This window comes from Coregonus clupeaformis, chromosome 10 (assembly GCF_020615455.1).
Source record: "Coregonus clupeaformis isolate EN_2021a chromosome 10, ASM2061545v1, whole genome shotgun sequence".
Classification (NCBI taxonomy): Eukaryota; Metazoa; Chordata; class Actinopteri; order Salmoniformes; family Salmonidae; genus Coregonus; species Coregonus clupeaformis.
This window is the reverse complement of record NC_059201.1, coordinates 7,115,117-7,136,716: the sequence shown is the minus strand read 5'-3', so window position 1 is coordinate 7,136,716 and position 21,600 is coordinate 7,115,117. Positions and strand designations below refer to the sequence as shown.

Sequence of the window (21,600 nt, the reverse complement as noted above, 5' to 3'; positions counted from 1 at the left end):
ACTTTCAAAACTGTAAACTGTTAAATTGTGAATCTTAAGGGAAGAATGTTCATGCAAATAGTCTTTAATGCATCTCTTATTTCCTTGCTCTAGTCTATGATCTTTATAAAAGCATGAATTCCGTCTTGAAGGTGCATCTGTTTGTATCTATCAGTAGCAACATGCAGGAGCAGGGAAAGTGTGTCAGTGGGTGTCATTCAGTGTGCCAGAGGTACAGAGTAACCCTGGTTGCTGGTCTGTCTCATGATCAGGTATTTATAGCAGTGGAGGTATATATAGCCCCAGAATGGAGAAAAACTGATCCCCCTTAAACCACGAAGGACGCCATAGCCACATTACAGCTTGATTACGAAAGGTAAAAGAAAACAAACTGCATCATAGTGTAAACCTAGTCTTGGTGTGTTAGATCATATGAAAAGTTAATATAAAATATATCAATATAATGAAGATGAGTTCATAATAAAATATAAATGAGTCATGAGCCTACCCTATATGTCTACTGTAAGGGTTTTTTATCTTCAACATTCAAAGAAAAAGTGAAAAATGATCAAATCCATGAGATCGTTCGCTATAGACCTACAGCCCTTAATTAGATTCAGATTGAAACACTCTGTACGACATTTCTTTACGAATGCATCCTTAAAATTGAACATTTGAAACCTGTCATTTACTGCATCATGGGCCGTTGAACACATCCATGCTTGACATATCACAACAAGGGGTTATGACTCATGATTTTTTACGTGTTTGCATGGGTGCATTTGTGAATATTTTGACCAGGGTACCTTGTATTTTGTTACACATGATGCAACATGCCAAATTAAATGAGTGCGTTAATTATTGGGTATAGCCAACAACACATCTAAGAGTAATGTTGGGCATAGTAAACAATGTAAACTTGGTTGATTGATTGTGAAGGGATGGGCCTGTCACATGCATGTCATAGGTCATAGGTCATGCCATGTGATAGTTTGTCTTGTTGAGTTTAGCTGGAGAGATCCCCACTAGAGAGACTGCAAGAGCCCTGGACATGCACTTTGACGCACTAGGATATGAAGGGGACGACTATGACGATGTGGACGCTCAATACATGATTGAACAGAGTCTTCTGGAGTGTAACAAGCAGATTGAATCTCGCGATTCCTGCCTTGGGGATGAGTGCAGGTACACAGCTTCTTGCTTCACCCTTGTGAACCTTTAGAAGCACACCAGACAGATACACAGGTCTGCCCAGATAATAGGATTGTTATACATTTTATGTTGGCCCTGAGATGGTAAACACTTCTCCAGGCATTATAAATAGGTTACAAAGTATAAAGTCTGTATCTGGAACTCACACCCTCATCATGAGGATGGTGGCACAGCTTTTATGGTGTGACTTTTTTTTTCCACAGTCAAGATATAACAGATAATGTAAAAATCTTCTCTGCCATAAGAAAAGGTGAGTAGTGAGTGCCAGTTCTGCACTATTGGTTATTTACTGAAGTGTTATGTGTCTACATAACAGTATTCTCCCTGATAATCCTCTCTGCTTCCTGGTTTGTTGCCAGGTGATGAAGCAGCTCTCCGCCAGCTGTCTGTCAGCCAGAGTGCTTTCTCTGAAGAGGACAACAGAGGCTGGATCCCCCTGCATGAGGCCGTTAGTCAGAAGAACATAAATATTCTAGAGGTCACCTTTGCAGGTTTGTATATCTTTGTCTCGTCTAGTACATCCCAACACACAAGGATCAATTAAATCATGCATTGTTTCGAGAATTTGCCAACAATCAAAGGGACACTAAACACCTAAATAAACATTTTTCAGATGTTTTCAAACCTCAAAAGTACACTGAACCAAAATATAAATGCAACGTGCAACAATTTCAATGATTTTACTGAGTTACAGTTAATATAAGGAAATCAGTCAATTGAAATAAAATCATTAGGCACTAATCTATGGATTTCACATGACTGGGCAAGGGCGCAGCCAATCAGAATGAGTTTTTACCCACAAAACGGCTTTATTACAGACAGAAATACTCATCAGCACCCCCTCCCTCAGATGATCCCGCAGGTGAAAAAGCCGGATGCTCACTAACAGGGATGTAAACAAATTTGTGCACAAAATTTGAGAGAAAAGCTTTTTGTGCGTATGGAAAAGTTCTGGAATTGTTTATTTCAGCTCATGAAACATGGGACCACCAACACTTTACATGTTGAGTTTATATTTTTGTTCAGTATAGTCAAATGTGAAGATGAGTTCACATTTCCTTTCAATGGTAATATAATATTGAAAGTATAATGATAGATCATAAGACTGATTTGATGTACCCCTTCCTCAGCGTCGAGTCAAAATGCAGTGCAATGTCGGACCGTCCAGGGAAAGACACCTCTGCTCCTGGCGGTGGAGCAAGGTCTGATAGAGAACGCCACCTTTCTGCTACAGAACGGTTCCAGTCCTGACTGCCAGTATGAGGAAGAGGACTCACCGCTAGTAATAGGTAAACCTGTCTAAATCCTCTGTTATTAATACACTCAAAACATACTGAAGGTTAGTCTCTCGTGACGAACTCCAGCGCACATGATATTTGGTTCTGGGAATAACTGAATGTAGAGCTGACGGAACAATTGACATTCCAAATGTAAGCCTATGTAGTCCTGACAACGGGAAATGACAGAGAAAAACTCTAGGACATGTAGGATCATTACAGAGCTGTCCCACTTCTCTCCTTCCGTCCAAAAGCTATCAGAAACGATCGTCTGGACCTGGCCAAGCTCCTACTGGGGTTCGGTAGCAATGTGAACCTGGAGGGATGTCACAGAAGGACCCCCCTCCACGAGGCTGCCAAGCTGGGACGGGAGGACTTTGTGGAGCTGCTTCTCAGGTCAGGGGCCGACCCAGACACCAGGTCCGACTATGGGCTCACGCCCCTGGCCCTTGCTGCTCAGTGTGGGCATGTGAAGGTAGTCCAAGCCCTCGTCCAGAAAGGTACAGTAGCCTATGTCGGTGGTTCCCAAACTGTGGGGCGCGCCCAGGTCCCCACCCCCCAAAATTATATATATATATCTATATATATATATATATATATATATATATATATACAGTGAGGGAAAAAAGTATTTGATCCCCTGCTGATTTTGTACCAGTCAAAAGTTTGGACACACCTACTCATTCAAGGGTTTTTCTTTATTTTTACTATTTTCTACATTGTAGAATAATAGTGAAGACATCAAAACTATGAAATAACACATATGGAATCATGTAGTATCCAAAAAAGTGTTAAACAAATCAAAAATATATTTTATATTTGAGATTCTTCAAATAGCCACCCTTTGCCTTGATGACAGCTTTGCACACTCTTGGCATTCTCTCAACCAGCTTCACCTGGAATGCTTTTCCAACTGTCTTGAAGGAGTTCCCACATATACTTAGCACTTGTTGGCTGCTTTTCCTTCACTCTGCCGTCCGACTCATCCCAAACCATCTCAGTTGGGTTGAGGTCAGGGGATTGTGGAGGCCAGGTCATCTGATGCAGCACTCCATCACTCTCCTTCTTGGTAAAATAGCCCTTACAGAGCCTGGAGGTGTGTTGGGTCCCACTAAGCCCAAACCAAATGGGATGGCGTATCGCTGCAGAATGCTGTGGTAGCCAAGCTGGTTAAGTGTGCCTTGAATTCTAAATAAATCACAGACAGTGTCACCAGCAAAGCATCCCCACACCATAACACCTCCTCCTCCATGCTTTACGGTGGGAACTACACATGCGGAGATCATCCGTTCATCCACACCGCATCTCACAAAGAGACGGCGGTTGGAACCAAAAATCTCCAATTTGGACTCCAGACCAAAGGACACATTTCCACCGGTCTAATGTCCATTGCTCGTGTTTCTTGGCCCAAGCAAGTCTCTTCTTCTTATTGGTGTCTGTTAGTAGTGGTTTCTTTGCAGCAATTCGACCATGAAGACCTGATTCACACAGTCCCCTCTGAACAGTTGATGTTGAGATGTGTCTGTGACTTGAACTCTGTGAAGCATTTATTTGGGCTGCAATTTCTGAGGCTGGTAACTCTAATAAACTTGTCCTCTGTAGCAGAGGTAACTCTGGGTCTTCCATTCCTGTGGTGGTCCTCATGAGAGCCAGTTTCATCATAGCGCTTGATGGTTTTTATGACTGCACTTGACATTTTCTATATTGACTGACCTTCATGTCACACAAGGCACACCTGTTAATTGAAATGCATTCCAGGTGACTATCTCATTAAGCTGGTTGAGAGAATGCCAAGAGTGTGCAAAGCTGTCATCAAGGCAAAGGGTGGCTATTTGAAGAATCTCAAATATAAAATGTATTTTGATTTGTTTAACACTTTTTGGGTTACTATATGATTTCATATATGTAGAAAATAGTAAAAATAAAGAAAACCCCTTGAATGAGTTGGTGTTCTAAAACTTTTGACCGCTAGTGTATATATATAAATGTATATATATATATATGCATTCGGAAAGTATTCTGACCCCTTGACATTTTCCACATTTTGTTACGTTACAGCCTTATTCTAAAATTGATTAAATTATTATTTCTCCTCATCAATCTACACACAATACCCCATAATGACAAAGCAAAAACAGGTTTTTAGGAATTTTTGAAAATGTGTTAAAAATTAAAACAGAAATACCTTATTTACATAAGTATTCAGACCCTTTGCTATGAGACTCGAAATTGAGCTCAGGTGCATCCTGTTCCCATTGATCATCCTTGAGATGTTTCTACAACTTGATTAGAGTCCACTTGTGGTACGTTCAATTGATTGGACATGATTTGGAAAGTTACACACCTGTCTATATAAGGTCCCACAGTTGAAAGTGCATGTCAGAGCAAAAACCAAGCCATGAGGTCAAAGGAATTGTCTATAGAGCTCCGAGACAGGATTGTGTCGAGGTATAGATCTGGGGAAGGGTACCAAAACATTTCTGCCCTATTGAAGGTCCCCAGGAACACAGTGGCCTCCATCATTCTTAAATGGAAGAAGTTTGGAACCACTAAGACTCTTCCTAGAGCTGGCAGCCCGGCCAAACTGAGCAATCGGGGGAGAAGGACCTTGGTCAGGGAGATGACCAAGAACCCAATGGTCACTCTGACAGAGCTCCAGAGTTCCTCTGTGGAGATGGGAGAACCTTCCAGAAGGACAACCATCTCTGCAGCACTCCACCAGTCAGCCCTTTATGGTAGAGTGGCCAGACGGAAGTCACTCCTCAGTAAAAGGTACATGACATCCCGCTTGGAGTTTGCCAAAAGGCACCTAAAAGACTCTCAGACCATGAGAAACAAGATTCTCTGGTGTGATGAAACCAAGATTGAACTCTTTGATCTGAATGCCAAGCGTCACGTCTGGAGGAAACCTGGCACCATCCCTACGGTGAAGCATGGCTGTGTAAGGGCAAGGACTGGGAGATGAACGGAGCAAAGTACAGAGAGATCCTTGATGAAAACCTGCTCCAGAGCACTCAGGACCTCAGACTGGGGCAAAGGTTCACCTTCCAACAGGACAACAACCCTAAACATACAGCCAAGACAACGCAGGAGTGGCTTCGGGACAAGTCTCTGAATGTCCTTGAGTGGCCCAGCCAGAGCCCGGACTTGAACCCGATCTAACATCTCTGGAGAGACCTGAAAATAGCTGTGCACTGACGCTCCCCATCCAACCTGACAGAGCTTTAATCGCTGCCAAAGGTGCTTCAACAATGTACTGAGTAAAGGGTCTGAATACTTATGTAAATGTGATATTTAAAGTTTTTTATTTTAAATAAATTAGCAAAAAAATCTAAAAACCTGTTTTTTCTTTTGTCATTATGGGGTATTGTGTGTAGATTGATGAGGGGGGGGAAACAATGTAATCCATTTTAGAATAAGGCTGTAACGTAACAAAATGTGGAAAAAGTCAAGGGGTCTGAATACTTTCCGAATGCACTGTATATACACTGCTCAAAAAAATTAAGGGAACACTAAAATAACACATCCTAGATCTGAATGAATGAAATAATCTTATTAAATAGTTTTTTCTTTACATAGTTGAATGTGCTGACAACAAAATCACACACAAATTATCAATGGAAATCAAATTTATCAACCCATAGAGGTCTGGATTTGGAGTCACCCTCAAAATTAAAGTGGAAAACCACACTACAGGCTGATCCAACTTTGATGTAATGTCCTTAAAACAAGTCAAAATGAGGCTCAGTAGTGTGTGTGGCCTCCACGTGCCTGTATGACCTCCCTACAACGCCTGGGCATGCTCCTGATGAGGTGGCGGATGGTCTCCTGAGGGATCTCCTCCCAGACCTGGACTAAAGCATCCGCCAACTCCTGGACAGTCTGTGGTGCAACGTGGCGTTGGTTGATGGAGCGAGACATGATGTCCCAGATGTGCTCAATTGGATTCAGGTCTGGGGAACGGGCGGGCCAGTCCATAGCATCAATGCCTTCCTCTTGCAGGAACTGCTGACACATTCCAGCCACGAGGTCTAGCATTGTCTTGCATTAGGAGGAACCCAGGGCCAACCGCACCAGCATATGGTCTCACAAGGGGTCTGAGGATCTCATCTCGGTACCTAATGGCAGTCAGGCTACCTCTGGCGAGCACATGGAGGGCTGTGCGGCCCCCCAAAGAAATGCCACCCCACACCATGACTGACCCACCGCCAAACCGGTCATGCTGGAGGATGTTGCAGGCAGCAGAACGTTCTCCACGGCGTCTCCAGACTCTGTCACGTCTGTCACATGTGCTCAGTGTGAACCTGCTTTCATCTGTGAAGAGCACAGGGCGCCAGTGGCGAATTTGCCAATCTTGGTGTTCATTGGCAAATGCCAAACGTCCTTCACCGATGTTGGGCTGTAAGCACAACCCCCACCTGTGGACGTCGGGCCCTCATACCACCCTCATGGAGTCTGTTTCTGACCGTTTGAGCAGACACATGCACATTTGTGGCCTGCTGGAGGTCATTTTGCAGGGCTCTGGCATTGCTCCTCCTGCTCCTCCTTGCACAAAGGCGGAGGTAGCAGTCCTGCTGCTGGGTTGTTGCCCTCCTATGGCCTCCTCCACGTCTCCTTATGTACTGGCCTTTCTCCTGGTAGCGCCTCCATGCTCTGGACACTACGCTGACAGACACAGCAAACCTTCTTGCCACAGCTCGCATTGATGTGCCATCCTGGATGAGCTGCACTACCTGAGCCACTTGTGTGGGTTGTAGACTCCGTCTCATGCTACCACTAGAGTGAAAGCACCGGCAGCATTCAAAAGTGACCAAAACATCAGCCAGGAAGCATAGGAACTGAGAAGTGGTCTGTGGTCACCACCTGCAAAACCAGTCCTTTATTGGGGGTGTCTTGCTAATTGCCTATAATTTCCACCTGTTGTCTATTCCATTTGCACAACAGCATGTGACATTTATTGTCAATCAGTGTTGCTTCCTAAGTGGACAGTTTGATTTCACAGAAGTGTGATTGACTTGGAGTTACATTGTGTTGTTTAAGTGTTCCCTTTATTTTTTTGAGCAGTGTATATATATATATATATATTGTTTTTTTAAAGGAACTCAGTCCGGCTTTAAAATTACTCTTGAACGTTGTAATAGTAGAATGCACAAGGTGCAATTTCGAAATTGGGTAGTGCATCATCAGTTCCTCTTGTGATGTTAGTCATTGCATACCTTAGAGAGCTATTTATAACTTGTCCAGATAAACTAGCCCATGTCAGCTAACATTTTTTTATTTAGGTTTTTTTGCCCATAGATATTGTTGTAATTTTTCTGTCACTCAAATATCACATGAATACACATTAGACATGGCAAAATATATAGAATTGCAAGAAAATTATATTTAAAATCAGAAATGTTTCTTTGCACCCCATGACAAAATGTGGAGAATTGCAGGAAATAAGCTTTAAACCTGCAAAATTCTCTCCACCAACAAGAGGGGTGTGAACAATTTGTGTCATGAACAGTGCTTGTGCCCATAGAAATAGATGTGGCGTGTGCGCACGCAGGGGGGGCGCGGGATGTTCACCAATGCTAGAGGGGGGGCCCCAAGTGAAAAAGTTTGGGAACCCTTGGCCTATGTCAGTAAGCTCAATTAGCTTATTTTACTTATTAATAAGTATTCCTGTACTGTACTAATGCCCCTGTGTCACAAGGTGGAAAAGTGACAGGTGCTATGTCTGGGTTGAGCAGGCAGAGTGAAGCAGAGGCAGACAACAAAAAGGGATGTTTATTTGTTTTAAGTGGCAATCCGCAGTGGATATAATAACAAAGCCTATCCCCGCCCCTGTTTCAGTAAAAAGCTGAGGGATGGGGCTGGAGAAATGTAACCACACTCAAATATACAAGGACTGACCATCCATGATATCAAAGTGATACGTTTTAACCATGTTTTGAGGTGAGGATATACAGTGTTTGTTTACATTTGCTTTGTTTACAAATATTGGAGTAAAACAAGCCTTGCAAAAGTATTCATCCCCCTTGGCATTTTTCCTATTTTGTTGCATTACAACCTGTATTTTATATGGATTTTTATTTGGATTTCATGTAATGGACATACACAAAATAGTCCAAATTGGTGAAGTGAAATGAAAAAAATTACTTTAAATCAATTCAAAAAAATAAATAACGTTAAAGTGGTGTGTGCATATGTATTCACCCCCTTTGCTATGAAGCCCCTAAATAAGATCTGGTGAAACCAATTACCTTCAGAAGTCACATAATTAGTTAAATAAAATCCACCTGTGTGCAATCTGTGTCACATGATCTGTCACATGATCTCAGTGTATATACACCTGTTCTGAAAGGCCCCAGATTCTGCAGCACCACTAAGCAAGGGGCACCACCAAGCAAGCGGCACCATGAAGACCAAGGAGCTCTCCAAACAGGTTAAGGACAAAGTTGTAGAGAAGTACAGATATAATAATAATAATAATATGCCATTTAGCAGACGCTTTTATCCAAAGCTTTTATCCATGCATGCATACATTTTTGTGTATGGGTGGTCCCGGGGATCGAAGCCACTACCCTGGCTTTACAAGCGCCGTGCTCTACCAGCTGAGCTACAGAGGACCACAGTGTTAAAAAAAAAAATCTGAAACTTTTAACATCCCACGGAGCACCATTAAATCCATTATAGAAAAATGGAAAGAATATGGCACCACAACAAACCTGCCAAGAGACGGCTGCCCACCAAAACTCACGGACCAGGCAAGGAGGGCATTAATCAAAGAGGCAACAAAGATTCCAAAGATAACCCTGAAGGAGCTGCAAAGCGCCACACTCATTATGGTGTATGGTGAAATAAGTATAGCCAGTTATAATTGTAATGGCTTAGCTGATAATAACAAAAGAAGAACAATATTTACATGGCTCAAAGAGAAGGAATATAATATATATTGTTTACAGGAAACTCATTCAACAATTCTAGATAAAGTTGCGTGGAAAAAGGAATGGGGGGCGGGCGAAATATACTTCTCCCATGGGCAAAGAAATTCAAAAGGGGTGATGATATTAATTAATAGTAATTTCGATCCGAATGTGCAAATTGTCCAAATAGATACGCAAGGTAGATGGATTATTTTAAATATGTTATTGGACAATAAACAGATATGGCTCATTAACATTTACGGACCAAATAATGATGATCCACACTTCTTTGACAATATATATAATAAATTATCAACCCTGCAAGCAATTCAAGACAATATTATTATGGTGGGGGATTATAATACTTTTTTAAATAGCTCAATGGACCGTAAAGGAAATCACGCCACAAACAATCACCCACATGCTCTTAAGGAAATCGTGAATGTCATGGATACATTAGAACTAGTAGATATATGGAGGCTTAAATATCCTGATCTACTGAGATATACATGGCGGAGACTGAATCAAGCTAGTCGTCTTGACTTCTTTCTTATCTCATTCTCGTTGGCACCAAAAGTTTAAAAAGTGTTGATAGGGGACAGAATGCGGTAAGACCATCATATAATTGGCATATACATTACTCTTACTGAATTTCCACGTGGGCGAGGATATTGGAAATGTAATCAAAGCCTATTGGATGATAATTTATTTTTAACTAGGACAAAGGAATTTATAACTGACTTTTTCCGACATAACATACAGTGAGGGAAAAAAGTATTTGATCCCCTGCTGATTTTGTACATTTGCCCACTGACAAAGAAATGATCAGTCTATACTTTTAATGGTAGGTTTATTTGAACAGTGAGAGACAGAATAACAACAACAAAATCCAGAAAAACGCATGTCAAAAATGTTATAAATTGATTTGCATTTTAATTAGGGAAATATGTATTTAACCCCCTCTCAATCAGAAAGATTTCTGGCTCCCAGGTGTCTTTTATACAGGTAACAAGCTGAGATTAGGAGCACACTCTTAAAGGGAGTGATCCTAATCTCAGTTTGTTACCTGTATAAAAGACACCTGTCCACAGAAGCAATCAATCAATCAAATTCCAAATTAAGGTTTCGAGGCTGACGTTTGGCAACTCGAACCTTCAGCTTCCTCCATAGATTTTCTATGGGATTAAGGTCTGGAGACTGGCTAGGCCACTCCAGGACCTTAATGTGGTTCTTCTTGAGCCACTCCTTTGTTGCCTTGGCCATGTGTTTTGGGTCATTGTCATGCTGGAATACCCATCCACGACCCATTTTCAATGCCCTGGCTGAGGGAAGGATGTTCTCACCCAAGATTTGACGGTACATGGCCCCGTCCATCGTCCCGTTGATGCGGTGAAGTTGTCCTGTCCCCTTAGCAGAAAAACACCCCCAAAGCATAATGTTTCCACCTCCATGTTTGACGGTGGGGATGGTGTTCTTGGGGTCATAGGCAGCATTCCTCCTCCTCCAAACACGGCGAGTTGAGTTGATGCCAAAGAGCTCGATTTTGGTCTCATCTGACCACAACACTTTCACCCAGTTCTCCTCTGAATCATTCAGATGTTCATTGGCAAACTTCAGATGGGCCTGTATATGTGCTTTCTTGAGCAGGGGGACCTTGCGGGCGCTGCAGGATTTCAGTCCTTCACGGTGTAGTGTGTTACCAATTGTTTTCTTGGTGACTATGGTCCCAGCTGCCTTGAGATCATTGACAAGATCCTCCCATGTAGTTCTGGGCTGATTCCTCACCGTTCTCATGATCATTGCAACTCCACGAGGTGAGATCTTGCATGGAGCCCCAGGCCGAGGGAGATTGACAGTTATTTTGTGTTTCTTCCATTTGCGAATAAACGCACCAACTGTTGTCACCTTCTCACCAAGCTGCTTGGCGATGGCCTTGTAGCCCATTCCAGCCTTGTGTAGGTCTACAATCTTGTCCCTGACATCCTTGGAGAGCTCTTTGGTCATGGCCATGGTGGAGAGTTTGGAATCTGATTGATTGATTGCTTCTGTGGACAGGTGTCTTTTATACAGGTAACAAACTGAGATTAGGATCACTCCCTTTAAGAGTGTGCTCCTAATCTCAGCTCGTTACCTGTATAAAAGACACCTGGGAGCCAGAAATCTTTCTGATTGAGAGGGGGTCAAATACTTATTTCCCTCATTAAAATGCAAATCAATTTATAACATTTTTGACATGCGTTTTTCTGGATTTTATTGTTGTTATTCTGTCTCTCACTGTTCAAGTAAACCTACCATTAAAATTATAGACTGATCATTTCTTTGTCAGTGGGCAAACGTACAAAATCAGCAGGGGATCAAATACTTTTTTCCCTCACTGTAGGTACAGCAAATCCCCTTATTATATGGGACACCTTTAAATTTGCCTTTAGAGGCCATGCAATTCAGTACTCATCTCGAAAACAAAAGCAATTTAGGTCAAAAGTGTTTATACTAACAAAGGAAATAGAAAGTCTAACAGAACAGATAGATGGCAATAAAAACTGTAACATAGAGGCTCAGAATTAATTAGAGGAAAAACAAAAATAAATGGAGAAACTTATTCAAGAAAGATCAAGTGTAATATATTATAAAAAATTAAGCAAACTGGATGGAATATGGGGGAAAATGCACCACATTCTTTTTTAATCTTCATCATAGGAATGCTACCAAAAATAATTTAATGAAATTGGTTACAATTGACGGAGTAACCCATGATTCACCAAATGATATTTTGAAGGAGGAAACAAGGTACTTTAAGCATATGTTTTCGTTTCAGTCGCCTCCATCTCCTCTAACTGAAGCTAATTGTAGAGATTATTTTTCTATTGATAATGTAAAATTAACAGCCAAACAGAAAGACTCATGTGAAGGTGAAATTACAGAGGTGGAACTTCTGGATGCAATTAAAGACTTTAAGTCTGGGAAAACTCCAGGGTTGGATGGCGGGAAAACTCCAGGGTTGGATGGCATACCAGTCGAAGTATACCAAACCTTTTTTGATATACTAAGAGGACCGCTATTAGCATGTTTTAACCACTCCTATGTAAATGGTAGATTATCTGACACTCAAGAAGAAGGTCTGATCTCATTATTACTGAAACAGGATACAAGTGGAAAATATAAAGATCCAGTCCATTTAAAAAAGTGGAGGCCCCTTACACTTCAGTGTTGTGATGCAAAAATTCTAGCAAAATGTATAGTGCATAGAATTAAAAAGGTATTGTCGGATATTATTCATTCTAATCAGACAGGTTTTTTACATGGAAGATACATTGGAGATAATATAAGGCAAGTATTGGAAACAATAGAACATTATGGAAAATCTGAGAAACCAGGCCTGCTATTCATAGCAGACTTCGAAAAGGCATTTGATAAAGTACGACTGGGGTTTATATATAAATGCCTGGAGCATTTCAATTTTGGTGAATCTCTTATAAAATGGGTCAAAATCATGTATAGTAACCCTAGGTGTAAAATAGTAAATAATGGCTATTTCTCAGAAAGTTTTAAACTGTCAAGAGGAGTGAAACAAGGTTGTCCACTATCGGCATATCTATTTATTGTGGCCATCAATGTGTTAGCTATTAAAATCAGATCCAACAATAATATCAGGGGATTAGAAATCCAGGGCTTAAAAACAAAGGTGTCATTGCACGCTGATGATTCATGTTTTCTTTTAAATCCACAACTAGAATCACTCCACAGCCTCATAGAGGATCTAGATACATTTTCTAACCTCTCTGGATTACAACCAAATTATGACAAATGTACTATATTACATATTGGATCAATAAAAAATAAAAAAATTACATTGCCATGTAGTTTACCAATAAAATGGTGTGATGGTGATGTGGATATACTCGGAACACATATCCCAAAGGAAATAAATGATCTCACTTCAATAAATTATAATAGAAAGTTAGCAAAAATAGATAAGATCTTGCTACCATGGAAAGGTGGGTGCCTGTCAAATTGTGGAAAAATCACCCTGATTAACTCTTTAGTATTATCCCAGTTTACCTATTTGCTTATGGTCTTGCCTACACCTAGCGAACAGTTTTTTTAATTATATGAGAAAAAAATATTCCATTTTATTTGGAACGGCAAGCCAGACAAAATTAAACGGGCCTAAAGCTTCAGTAATACAAAAGTTATACTTAAATCCGAACTGGTTCTCTAGCAAATTAGTAAGATTGTCTCACCCAATGTTCAAGAATGGCCTTTTTCCCTTTATTCAGATTACAACCACTCTCACTTTCAGTTATTTGAAAAGGGAATCCTCTCCCAGATATCACTATTTCTAAAACAAGCCATAGAAAGATGGTTGCAATTTCAATTTAATCCTCCAGAAACGACAGAACAAATAATGCAACAAATATTGTGGTTAAACTCAAATATACTAATTGACAAAAAAACTTTTTTTTTTGACAAAATGTTTAAAAAAGGTATAATCTTTGTAAATGATATCATCGGTAGGGCTGGTGGGGTTATGTCGCACATGCAGCTAACAAAAACATATGGAAATGTCTGCTCTACCCAAAATTACAACCAAATAATTGCAGCCTTACCGCAAAAATGGAAGAGGAAAGTGGAAGGAGGAGAAAGTAAGGAACTTGTCTGTCGGCCTTGCATTAAAGAACATCATTGGTTAAGGAAAACTGTGATAAATAAAAAAGGTATATCAGTTTCATTTAAGGACCAAAGGATTGACAGCTGTCCCATATACATTGCAAAATAGTTGGGAAGAGATTTTTGACGTACCGATCCCATGGCATAGTGTTTATGAACTGATACGCAAAACGACACCGGATTAAAAACTTAGAATCTTTCAATTAAATTATTATATAAAATTATTGCTACCAATAGAATGTTATTTATATGGGGGATACAATCTTCCCAGCTCTGCAGATTTTGCTGCGAAGAGACAGAATCATTAGATCATTTGTTTTGGTACTGTCCATTTGTAGCTTGTTTTTGGACACAGGTCCAGGAATGGCTAAAGGATTGCAATATTTACCTGGAGCTAACCCTGCAGATAGCACTACTGAGTGATCTGAAAAGTCATAGTCAATCGATCAATAACATAATAAAACTATTAGCAAAAATGTTTATTTTCAATTCACAATCTGTAGAAACAATGAGAATAGAAAGGTTCAGAACTTTTGTAAGACATCACAGTACAGTTGAAATATATATGGCAAATATAAATCCTATATGGATGGTGTTAAAAGATAGATGGGAGGTGTTGAATGGAATTGAACGATGGGACTAATAACAACTAACAACAAACAATAACAAGATAACTAATAATGTAGGCACACTGTGAAGCTTTTGTGAAGGAGCACAGTTAGAAAGATATGGCATATAGAAGCAAACCGGATGGACATCATGAAAATGATTGGAGAGGTTGAGAGTAGAAGAAGTTCAGGAGAAAGAACAAACAAAATGTAATTACTGTCAAATTGACTGTGTCCATAAAATGTAAATAGTGGGTATGGGCTGGAAGTAGAGGCCTAGGCGTTGTTGTTCACTAGTTTACTCCAAGTGGGGAAAGGGTGGCGGGGTTGGAAAGTAATAAAGGGGAATATATTTTTTTTAAAGGATATGTATGTGTATGTATGTATGTATGTGTGTGTGTGTATATGTGTATGTATGTGTATGTGTATGTACTGTATATATATATATATATAAAAACATGGGGGATTGGAAGTGATGCAGACAATTACATTGATGGAAGTTACAATCTATCTGCAATATTAAGCTTATCTACCCCCCCCAAAAAAATTAAAAATAACCCCGCCACAGCGGAGATTGGAGTATCTGTCCATAGGACCACTTTAGGCCGTACACTCCACAGAGCTGCCTTTACGGAAGAGTGGCCAGAAAAAAGACATTGCTTAAAGAAAAAATAAGCAAACATGTTTGGTGTTCGCCAAAAGCCATGTGGGAGACTCCCCAAACATATGGAAGAAGGTACTCTGGTCAGATGAGACTAAAATTGAGCTTTTTGGCCATCAAGGAAAACGCTATGTCTGGCGCAAACACAAAACCTCTCATCACCCCGAGAACACCATCCCCACAGTAAAGCATGGTGGTGGCAGCATCATGCTGTGGGGATGTTTTTCATCGGCAGGGAATGGGAAACTGGTCAGAATTGAAGGAATGATGGATGGTGCTAAATACAGGGAAATTCTTGAGGGAAACATGTTTCAGTCTTTCAGAGATTTGAGACTGGGACGGAGGTTCACCTTCCAGCAGGACAATGACCCTAAGCATACTGCTAAAGCAACACTTGAGTGGTTTAAGGGGAAACATTTAAATGTCTTGGAATAGTCAAAGCCTAGACCTCAATCCAATTGAGAATATGTGGTATGACTTAAAGATTGCTGTACACCAGCGGAACCCATCCAACTGGAGCAGTTTTGCCTTGAAGAATGGGCAAAAATCCCAGTGGCTAGATGTGCCAAGCTTATAGAGACATACCCCAAGAGACTTGCAGCTGTAATTGCTGCAGAAGGTGGCTCTAGAAAGTATTGACTTTGGGGGGGTAAATAGTTATGCACGCTCAAGTTTTCTGTCTTTCTGTCTTATTTCTTGTTTTTTTCACAATAAAAAATATTTTGCATCTTCAAAGTGGTAGGCATGTTGTGTAAATCAAATGATACAAACCCCCCAAAAATCCATTTTAATTCCAGGTTGTAAGGCAACAAAATAGGAAAAATGCCAAGGGGGGTGAATACTTTTGCAAGCCACTGTATTTTGGTTCTGATGTGGTACGATAGTTGAACTAACCTCAGGAGGCATTTATAAGTTGTATTCTTCAAGAATCAATGGGTACATATCGGATGTAGCAACTGCAGATTGCCCCTTTAAGGCATGGTTTTCTATTATTCTGTGTCAAACACATTCCAGTTTCTCATTTCTGTTCAATAGCTTTTTTTCTCTCCATGAATATCATTTTCACTTACTTTTTATTCTAAAAACCAAGCTAGTTAAAATCACACAAAACATACCAACAAACCAAAGAAAACAAAAGGTACAGGAAGTGGTGCAGCCCAGCAGCCATCCATGCTACTTCTTCTCATATTAACCGTTCAGCTCAAACTCCATTGACCATGTGCTCTGACCAACGAAATCATCATAGTCTGCATAGGATCCATCACGCCTCTGCACTGCATCGCCCCCTGTGGACAGCCGCCAGGAAACACAAAAGGGGGGTTAAATTCATGCAGTTCAAATCACATGATCTGTCAATTAACCAATAAAAATGCTTCATTTAGTTGGCATGCAGATAGGTCATACCTGTTACACAAGCACATGCTGTATCTTATGACTTGGGCCCATATAAGGGTATATAATTGGCACCAACTAGTTTAGTATGTCATGGACTTTGTTTTTGTTGATGTGTACAAGCAATACAGATTTGTTGTTGTTTGCTGTTTGTATCAGGGGCCAACGTGGGGTCTATGGCCCAGGATTATGCCACAATCCTATTTGAGGCATCTGCCTCTGGCAACCCTGAGATTATCTCTTTGCTGTTGAAGTATGGAGCTGACGCCAACGTCCCCAAACACACCGGACACCTCCCCATCCACAGAGTCTCCCACAGGGGCCATCTACAGTAGGTGGCACCGGTACTGCACCCCTTAGCCTTGTCCCAGATCTGAGTTTAGTGCTTAGAAATCACAATCACAATTCAGAGCCCAGTCTCTCTCTCTCTCTCTCTCTCTCTCTCTCTCTCTCTCTCTCTCTCTCTCTCTCTCTCTCTCTCTCTCTCGTCTCTTTCTCTCTCTCACTCACTCACTCAGAGCTCTGAAGATCCTGATCCCTGTGACGACCTGTGACGCAGTGTATGAGAGTGGAATGAGCCCCCTACACTCGGCAGCTGCTGGTGGTCACACACAGTGTCTAAAGGCCCTGCTGAAGGCAGGCTATGACCCTAACTACATGTTGCACCCCTGGGTCCGACGTAATTACGACGACCAGCGGAAGTCTGCCCTGTACTTTGCTGTGTCCAACGATGATATCCCCTCGGTCAAGCTGCTGCTGGAGGCTGGGGCCATGCCCAACCAGGACCCTGTCAAGTGCCTACAGGTCAGGCTTCATATTAACAAACAGTCTCAGAGTAGGAATTCTGATATAGGATCAGTTTTGCTTTTAGATCATAATGGATAAGATTATATGGTTAGGGGGGACCTGATCCTAGATCAGCACTCCTACTCTGAGACACTTTTTGAAAACAGGCCCTCGTGGCTTTTTGTCAAATACCCTGATGACGACAACACGCAGAAACTAGTTTTTTTCAACCACTTTGGCACATTTTTCAGATGTAAGTGGTATGTTTTAAAAACTCTTAAGTACTAAACTGATAACACTTGTAATGCCCCCCTATCTTATGTTCAGAACCTTTGATTGTGCGTTCATTGGGATTAAACACATCTTTCACCCCTGAGTCATTCATGTAAAATCTTAAGTTTTCTGTGAAATACCATGAGAGCATTTAGTTTAGTCACCAATACGTCAGATAATGACAGGCTCACCATTTAGTCATTTTAACTACCATTTAATCCAATAGCAAAAAAAAAACAAGATACACATGTCAAAACTGTTCTTTTTGATGTGCTGAATAGAAAGAATACTAGATGGTAAATATCATTTTCCAAACAGTATTTCACTACAACTTTACATGCAATAAAAATATTAAAATTTCTGTCGAAAGGCAGGTTGTGAGCAAGTTGAGAAATATGTCAGTCTTACAGTTTCATTATCCTTATAAAGTATATACGTAGGACAAATCATCAGAAATAAGGGCATTGTAAAGCAGTTGGCTCTTGTAAAAATGTAGCACGTGTTGTATGCCATTTCTGCCCCATGCAACATTATACAAGACTGATACAGTATCACCTGTCAATGCAATTCAGATAATGAGTGGAATATATTGTTATATAGAGTACCAGTCAAAAGTTTGGACACACCTACTCATTCAAGGGTTTTTCTTTATTTTTACTATTTTCTACATTGTATAATAATAGTAAAGACATCAAAACTATGAAATAACACATATGGAATCATGTAGTAACCAAAAAAGTGTTCAACAAATCAAAATATATTTCATATTTGAGATTCTTCAAATAGCCACCCTTTGCCTTGATGACAGCTTTGCACACTCTTGTTATTTTAATGGACAAAAAAATTGCTTTTCTTTCGAAAACAATGACATTTCTAAATGACCCCAAACTTTTGACGGTAGTGTATGTTTTAGAACACCTACTCATTCAAGGTTTTTTCTGTATTTTTACTATTTTCTACAGTCCAAACTTTTGACTGGTAGTGTATACAACCCAGGTATTTCAGCAGTACATTGTACACTACACTATAATTCCAAATGGTAGCACATAGTGACTCTTTCCACTTTTTCTTATTAAAGCACACTGATGGAGAATGATGATATAGTATTTACTGCCACATCCATATATGATTTGGTTTTACCTTCCAACATAAATTGATGTCAAATTGATACATTTATGAGGTAAAAATATAGAATTGTACAGTGCGCAGCAGCACTACATAATTTCGGTTCAGTAGTTATCAGTTTTGAGCAGTTTGATTAAGTGATAGTTAATTGTATTGTTAACAAAATGACAAGAAAATCATATCAAAAGTAAAGCGAATATTGCATTTTGAAAAGCAGATACTTAGATTGAATATGTATCCAAATTGAAAGAATGATTTGGTGCAGTGAACAAGAGCCTTTGTGAATTTGTTTGTTGTACTCAGTCAATTGAAAATGTGCTTAGAGTTTTGAAACATGAACCATTATGATGATCTGTTTTGATTTTTGTGCTTAGAGTTGTGAAAATGTACCACATACTTGTGAAAGTTGCATAAATAAACCCAGTAATAAAGTAGCAGATTCACCTAGGTTTGAAAGAAAGGTACACTTATCAACACACTCTTTTTCTTCCTCAGGTGGCTCTGAGGTCGGGTAACCTGGAGCTGATCAACGTCCTGCTGAGGTTCGGAGCCAACGTCAACTACTTCTCCCGCATCAACACCACCCACTTCCCCTCTGCGCTGCAGTACGCCTTGAAGGACGAGATTGTCCTGCGCATGCTGTGTAACTACGGCTACGATGTCCAGCGCTGCTTCGAGTGCAACTACGGTGAAGCGTCCCATGTTCCTGATGACTATGAGGGCTGGACCAATACTATCATCAAGGACTCCATGGTAAGGGGGATATTGGTAGGGCCAGGAGTTTTGGCCTGTACAGGTTATGTGGCTAAGTATTTTTATTTACTTCCTTAAAGCTAGAATCCAAAGTTGCTATGTACCCTTTGATTCTTGAAGAATATAACTTATAAATGCCTCATGAGTTTAGGTACAAAATCCGAACCCAAAATTCGCTTTATTGTTTCAATTAAGGATTCAAGCTTTAAAACGTTAGGCTCCTAGTATGCTTATAACAAGTTAGAAAGCATTAAGTAATAACTGCAGGCGTTTAGTAAAGTGTTACCTAAAACTGTTATGCGCTTCCTTGCAGTTTTGTGAGGTTATCTCAGTGTACTGGTTGAAAGAACACTCGGGACATGTGGTGCGCATCATGATGGATTATGTCGATCACGTGACCTTCTGCTCGAAACTAAAGGCTGTCCTGATGGAACAAAAGCAGTGGCCTGATATCTGCAAAGTTCAAGGTTGGTGGATAAACAAAACAAAACTAGGTGGACAAAACAAAACTATGTGTGCTGTTAACCATTCAATGGGAAAACATAGTTGTGTTTTCATAGAAGGCATAGATTGTCCATGACTATGCATTCCTGAGCATGCGACCTGAGCATGGGAAAATTCTGGCCCCTAATTATTGACTATAATTACTGGGCCCTAAATATGTCCCTCAGACAGTTGATGAACTAGGCCTACTTGACAGTCTATGTAACTGACTAGCTCATATCATCATCATAATCATCATCCCTCCCCACAGAGAATGCTCGCTGTCTTCAGCATCTCTGTCGCCTGAAGATCCGTAGCTGTCTGGGCCGACTGCGTCTCAGGGCCCCAGTGTTCATGCATTTCCTGCCTCTACCCAACCGGCTCAAAGATTACATCCTGTACCGGGAATATGATCTCTACAGCCAGAACAGCCTAGTGGGCTGACAGGAAGAAGTACATGGAGGATGAGGCAAGAAGATAGGCCTACATTAACAAATAGTCAGTGACTCAGCAATGCTATTAGTCAGAGTTCTTTGACTCTCAGGGGTGCCGTCTCTTAGGGCCAGGGTACCCGACGTCAAAATCTTTGAGTATTTTTTTGGGTGAGGCACATCGAGGCTGATTTGTTAATTGTGCCTATAGCCCCCTAGCTCTACTGTAATTCAAACCGTGCTATTAGTCTGTCAGGCAGACGAGCTGAGCTCACTCACATCAGGTTAAAAGAGTTTACTGTTCTCATCTGGTAGAATTAGCTGCTTTTCAAAAAAATTAATGGGGGGGGGTGGTATTCAAGAATTTTGGTGTGTTTCAGCATAAAAGAAAACCTTTCTCTTTTTTTGTGAAGTTTCATTGTCTGTTATTTATCAGAGCTACATGTACATGCATGTATACACTGAGTGTGAAAAACATTAAGAACACCTGCTCTTTCCATGACATAGACTGACCAGGTGAAAGCTATGATCCCTTATTGATTTCACTTGTTAAATCCACTTCAATCCGTGTAGATGATGGGGAGGAGACAGGTGAAATAAATATTTTTGAGACATGGATTGTGTATGTGTGCCATTCAGAGATTGAATGGGCAAGACAAAATATTTAAGTGCCTTTGAAAGGGTGTATAGTAGTAGGAGCCAGGTGCACCGGTTTGTGTCAGGAACTGCAATGCTGCTGGGTTTTTCACACTCAGCAGTTTCCTGTGTGTATCAAGAATGGTCCACCACCCAAAGGACATCCAGCCAATTTGACATAACTGTGGGAAGCATTGGAGTCAACATGGGCCAGCATCCCTGCAGAATGCTTTCGACACCTTGTAGAGTCCATGCCCAGATTAATTGAAGGTGGGGAGTGCAATTTAATATTAGGAAGGTGTTCTTAATGTTTTTCCTAAACCTATGCTGTGTTTTTTTGCAAATTGCAACAAAAAACATGAAATCCTAACCATGGGTGGACACAAGATAGAAGGAAGAAAGTCG

General features: G+C 40.6%; 1 protein-coding gene across 2 annotated transcripts; it reads left to right on the top strand.

Annotated features, from left to right (window-relative positions):
* The first annotated feature begins 255 nt into the window (after positions 1 to 255).
* On the top strand, positions 256 to 20,907 carry LOC121557257 (dynein axonemal heavy chain 12-like). Of its 2 annotated transcripts, none has more exons than XM_045223230.1 (11): positions 256 to 355; positions 990 to 1,164; positions 1,395 to 1,441; positions 1,551 to 1,682; positions 2,322 to 2,480; positions 2,723 to 2,968; positions 16,868 to 17,039; positions 17,227 to 17,512; positions 19,388 to 19,645; positions 19,959 to 20,112; positions 20,400 to 20,907. In XM_045223230.1, the coding sequence occupies exons 2-11, from the start codon at positions 1,031 to 1,033 to the stop codon at positions 20,570 to 20,572; spliced, it is 1,761 nt and encodes a 586-aa protein (XP_045079165.1). In that variant the 5' UTR covers positions 256 to 355; positions 990 to 1,030; the 3' UTR covers positions 20,573 to 20,907. The 2 variants fall into 2 exon arrangements, with proteins under 2 accessions (XP_045079165.1, XP_045079166.1); XM_045223231.1 differs by having other exon boundaries at positions 291 to 355; positions 971 to 1,164.
* The last annotated feature ends 693 nt before the right edge of the window (positions 20,908 to 21,600 follow it).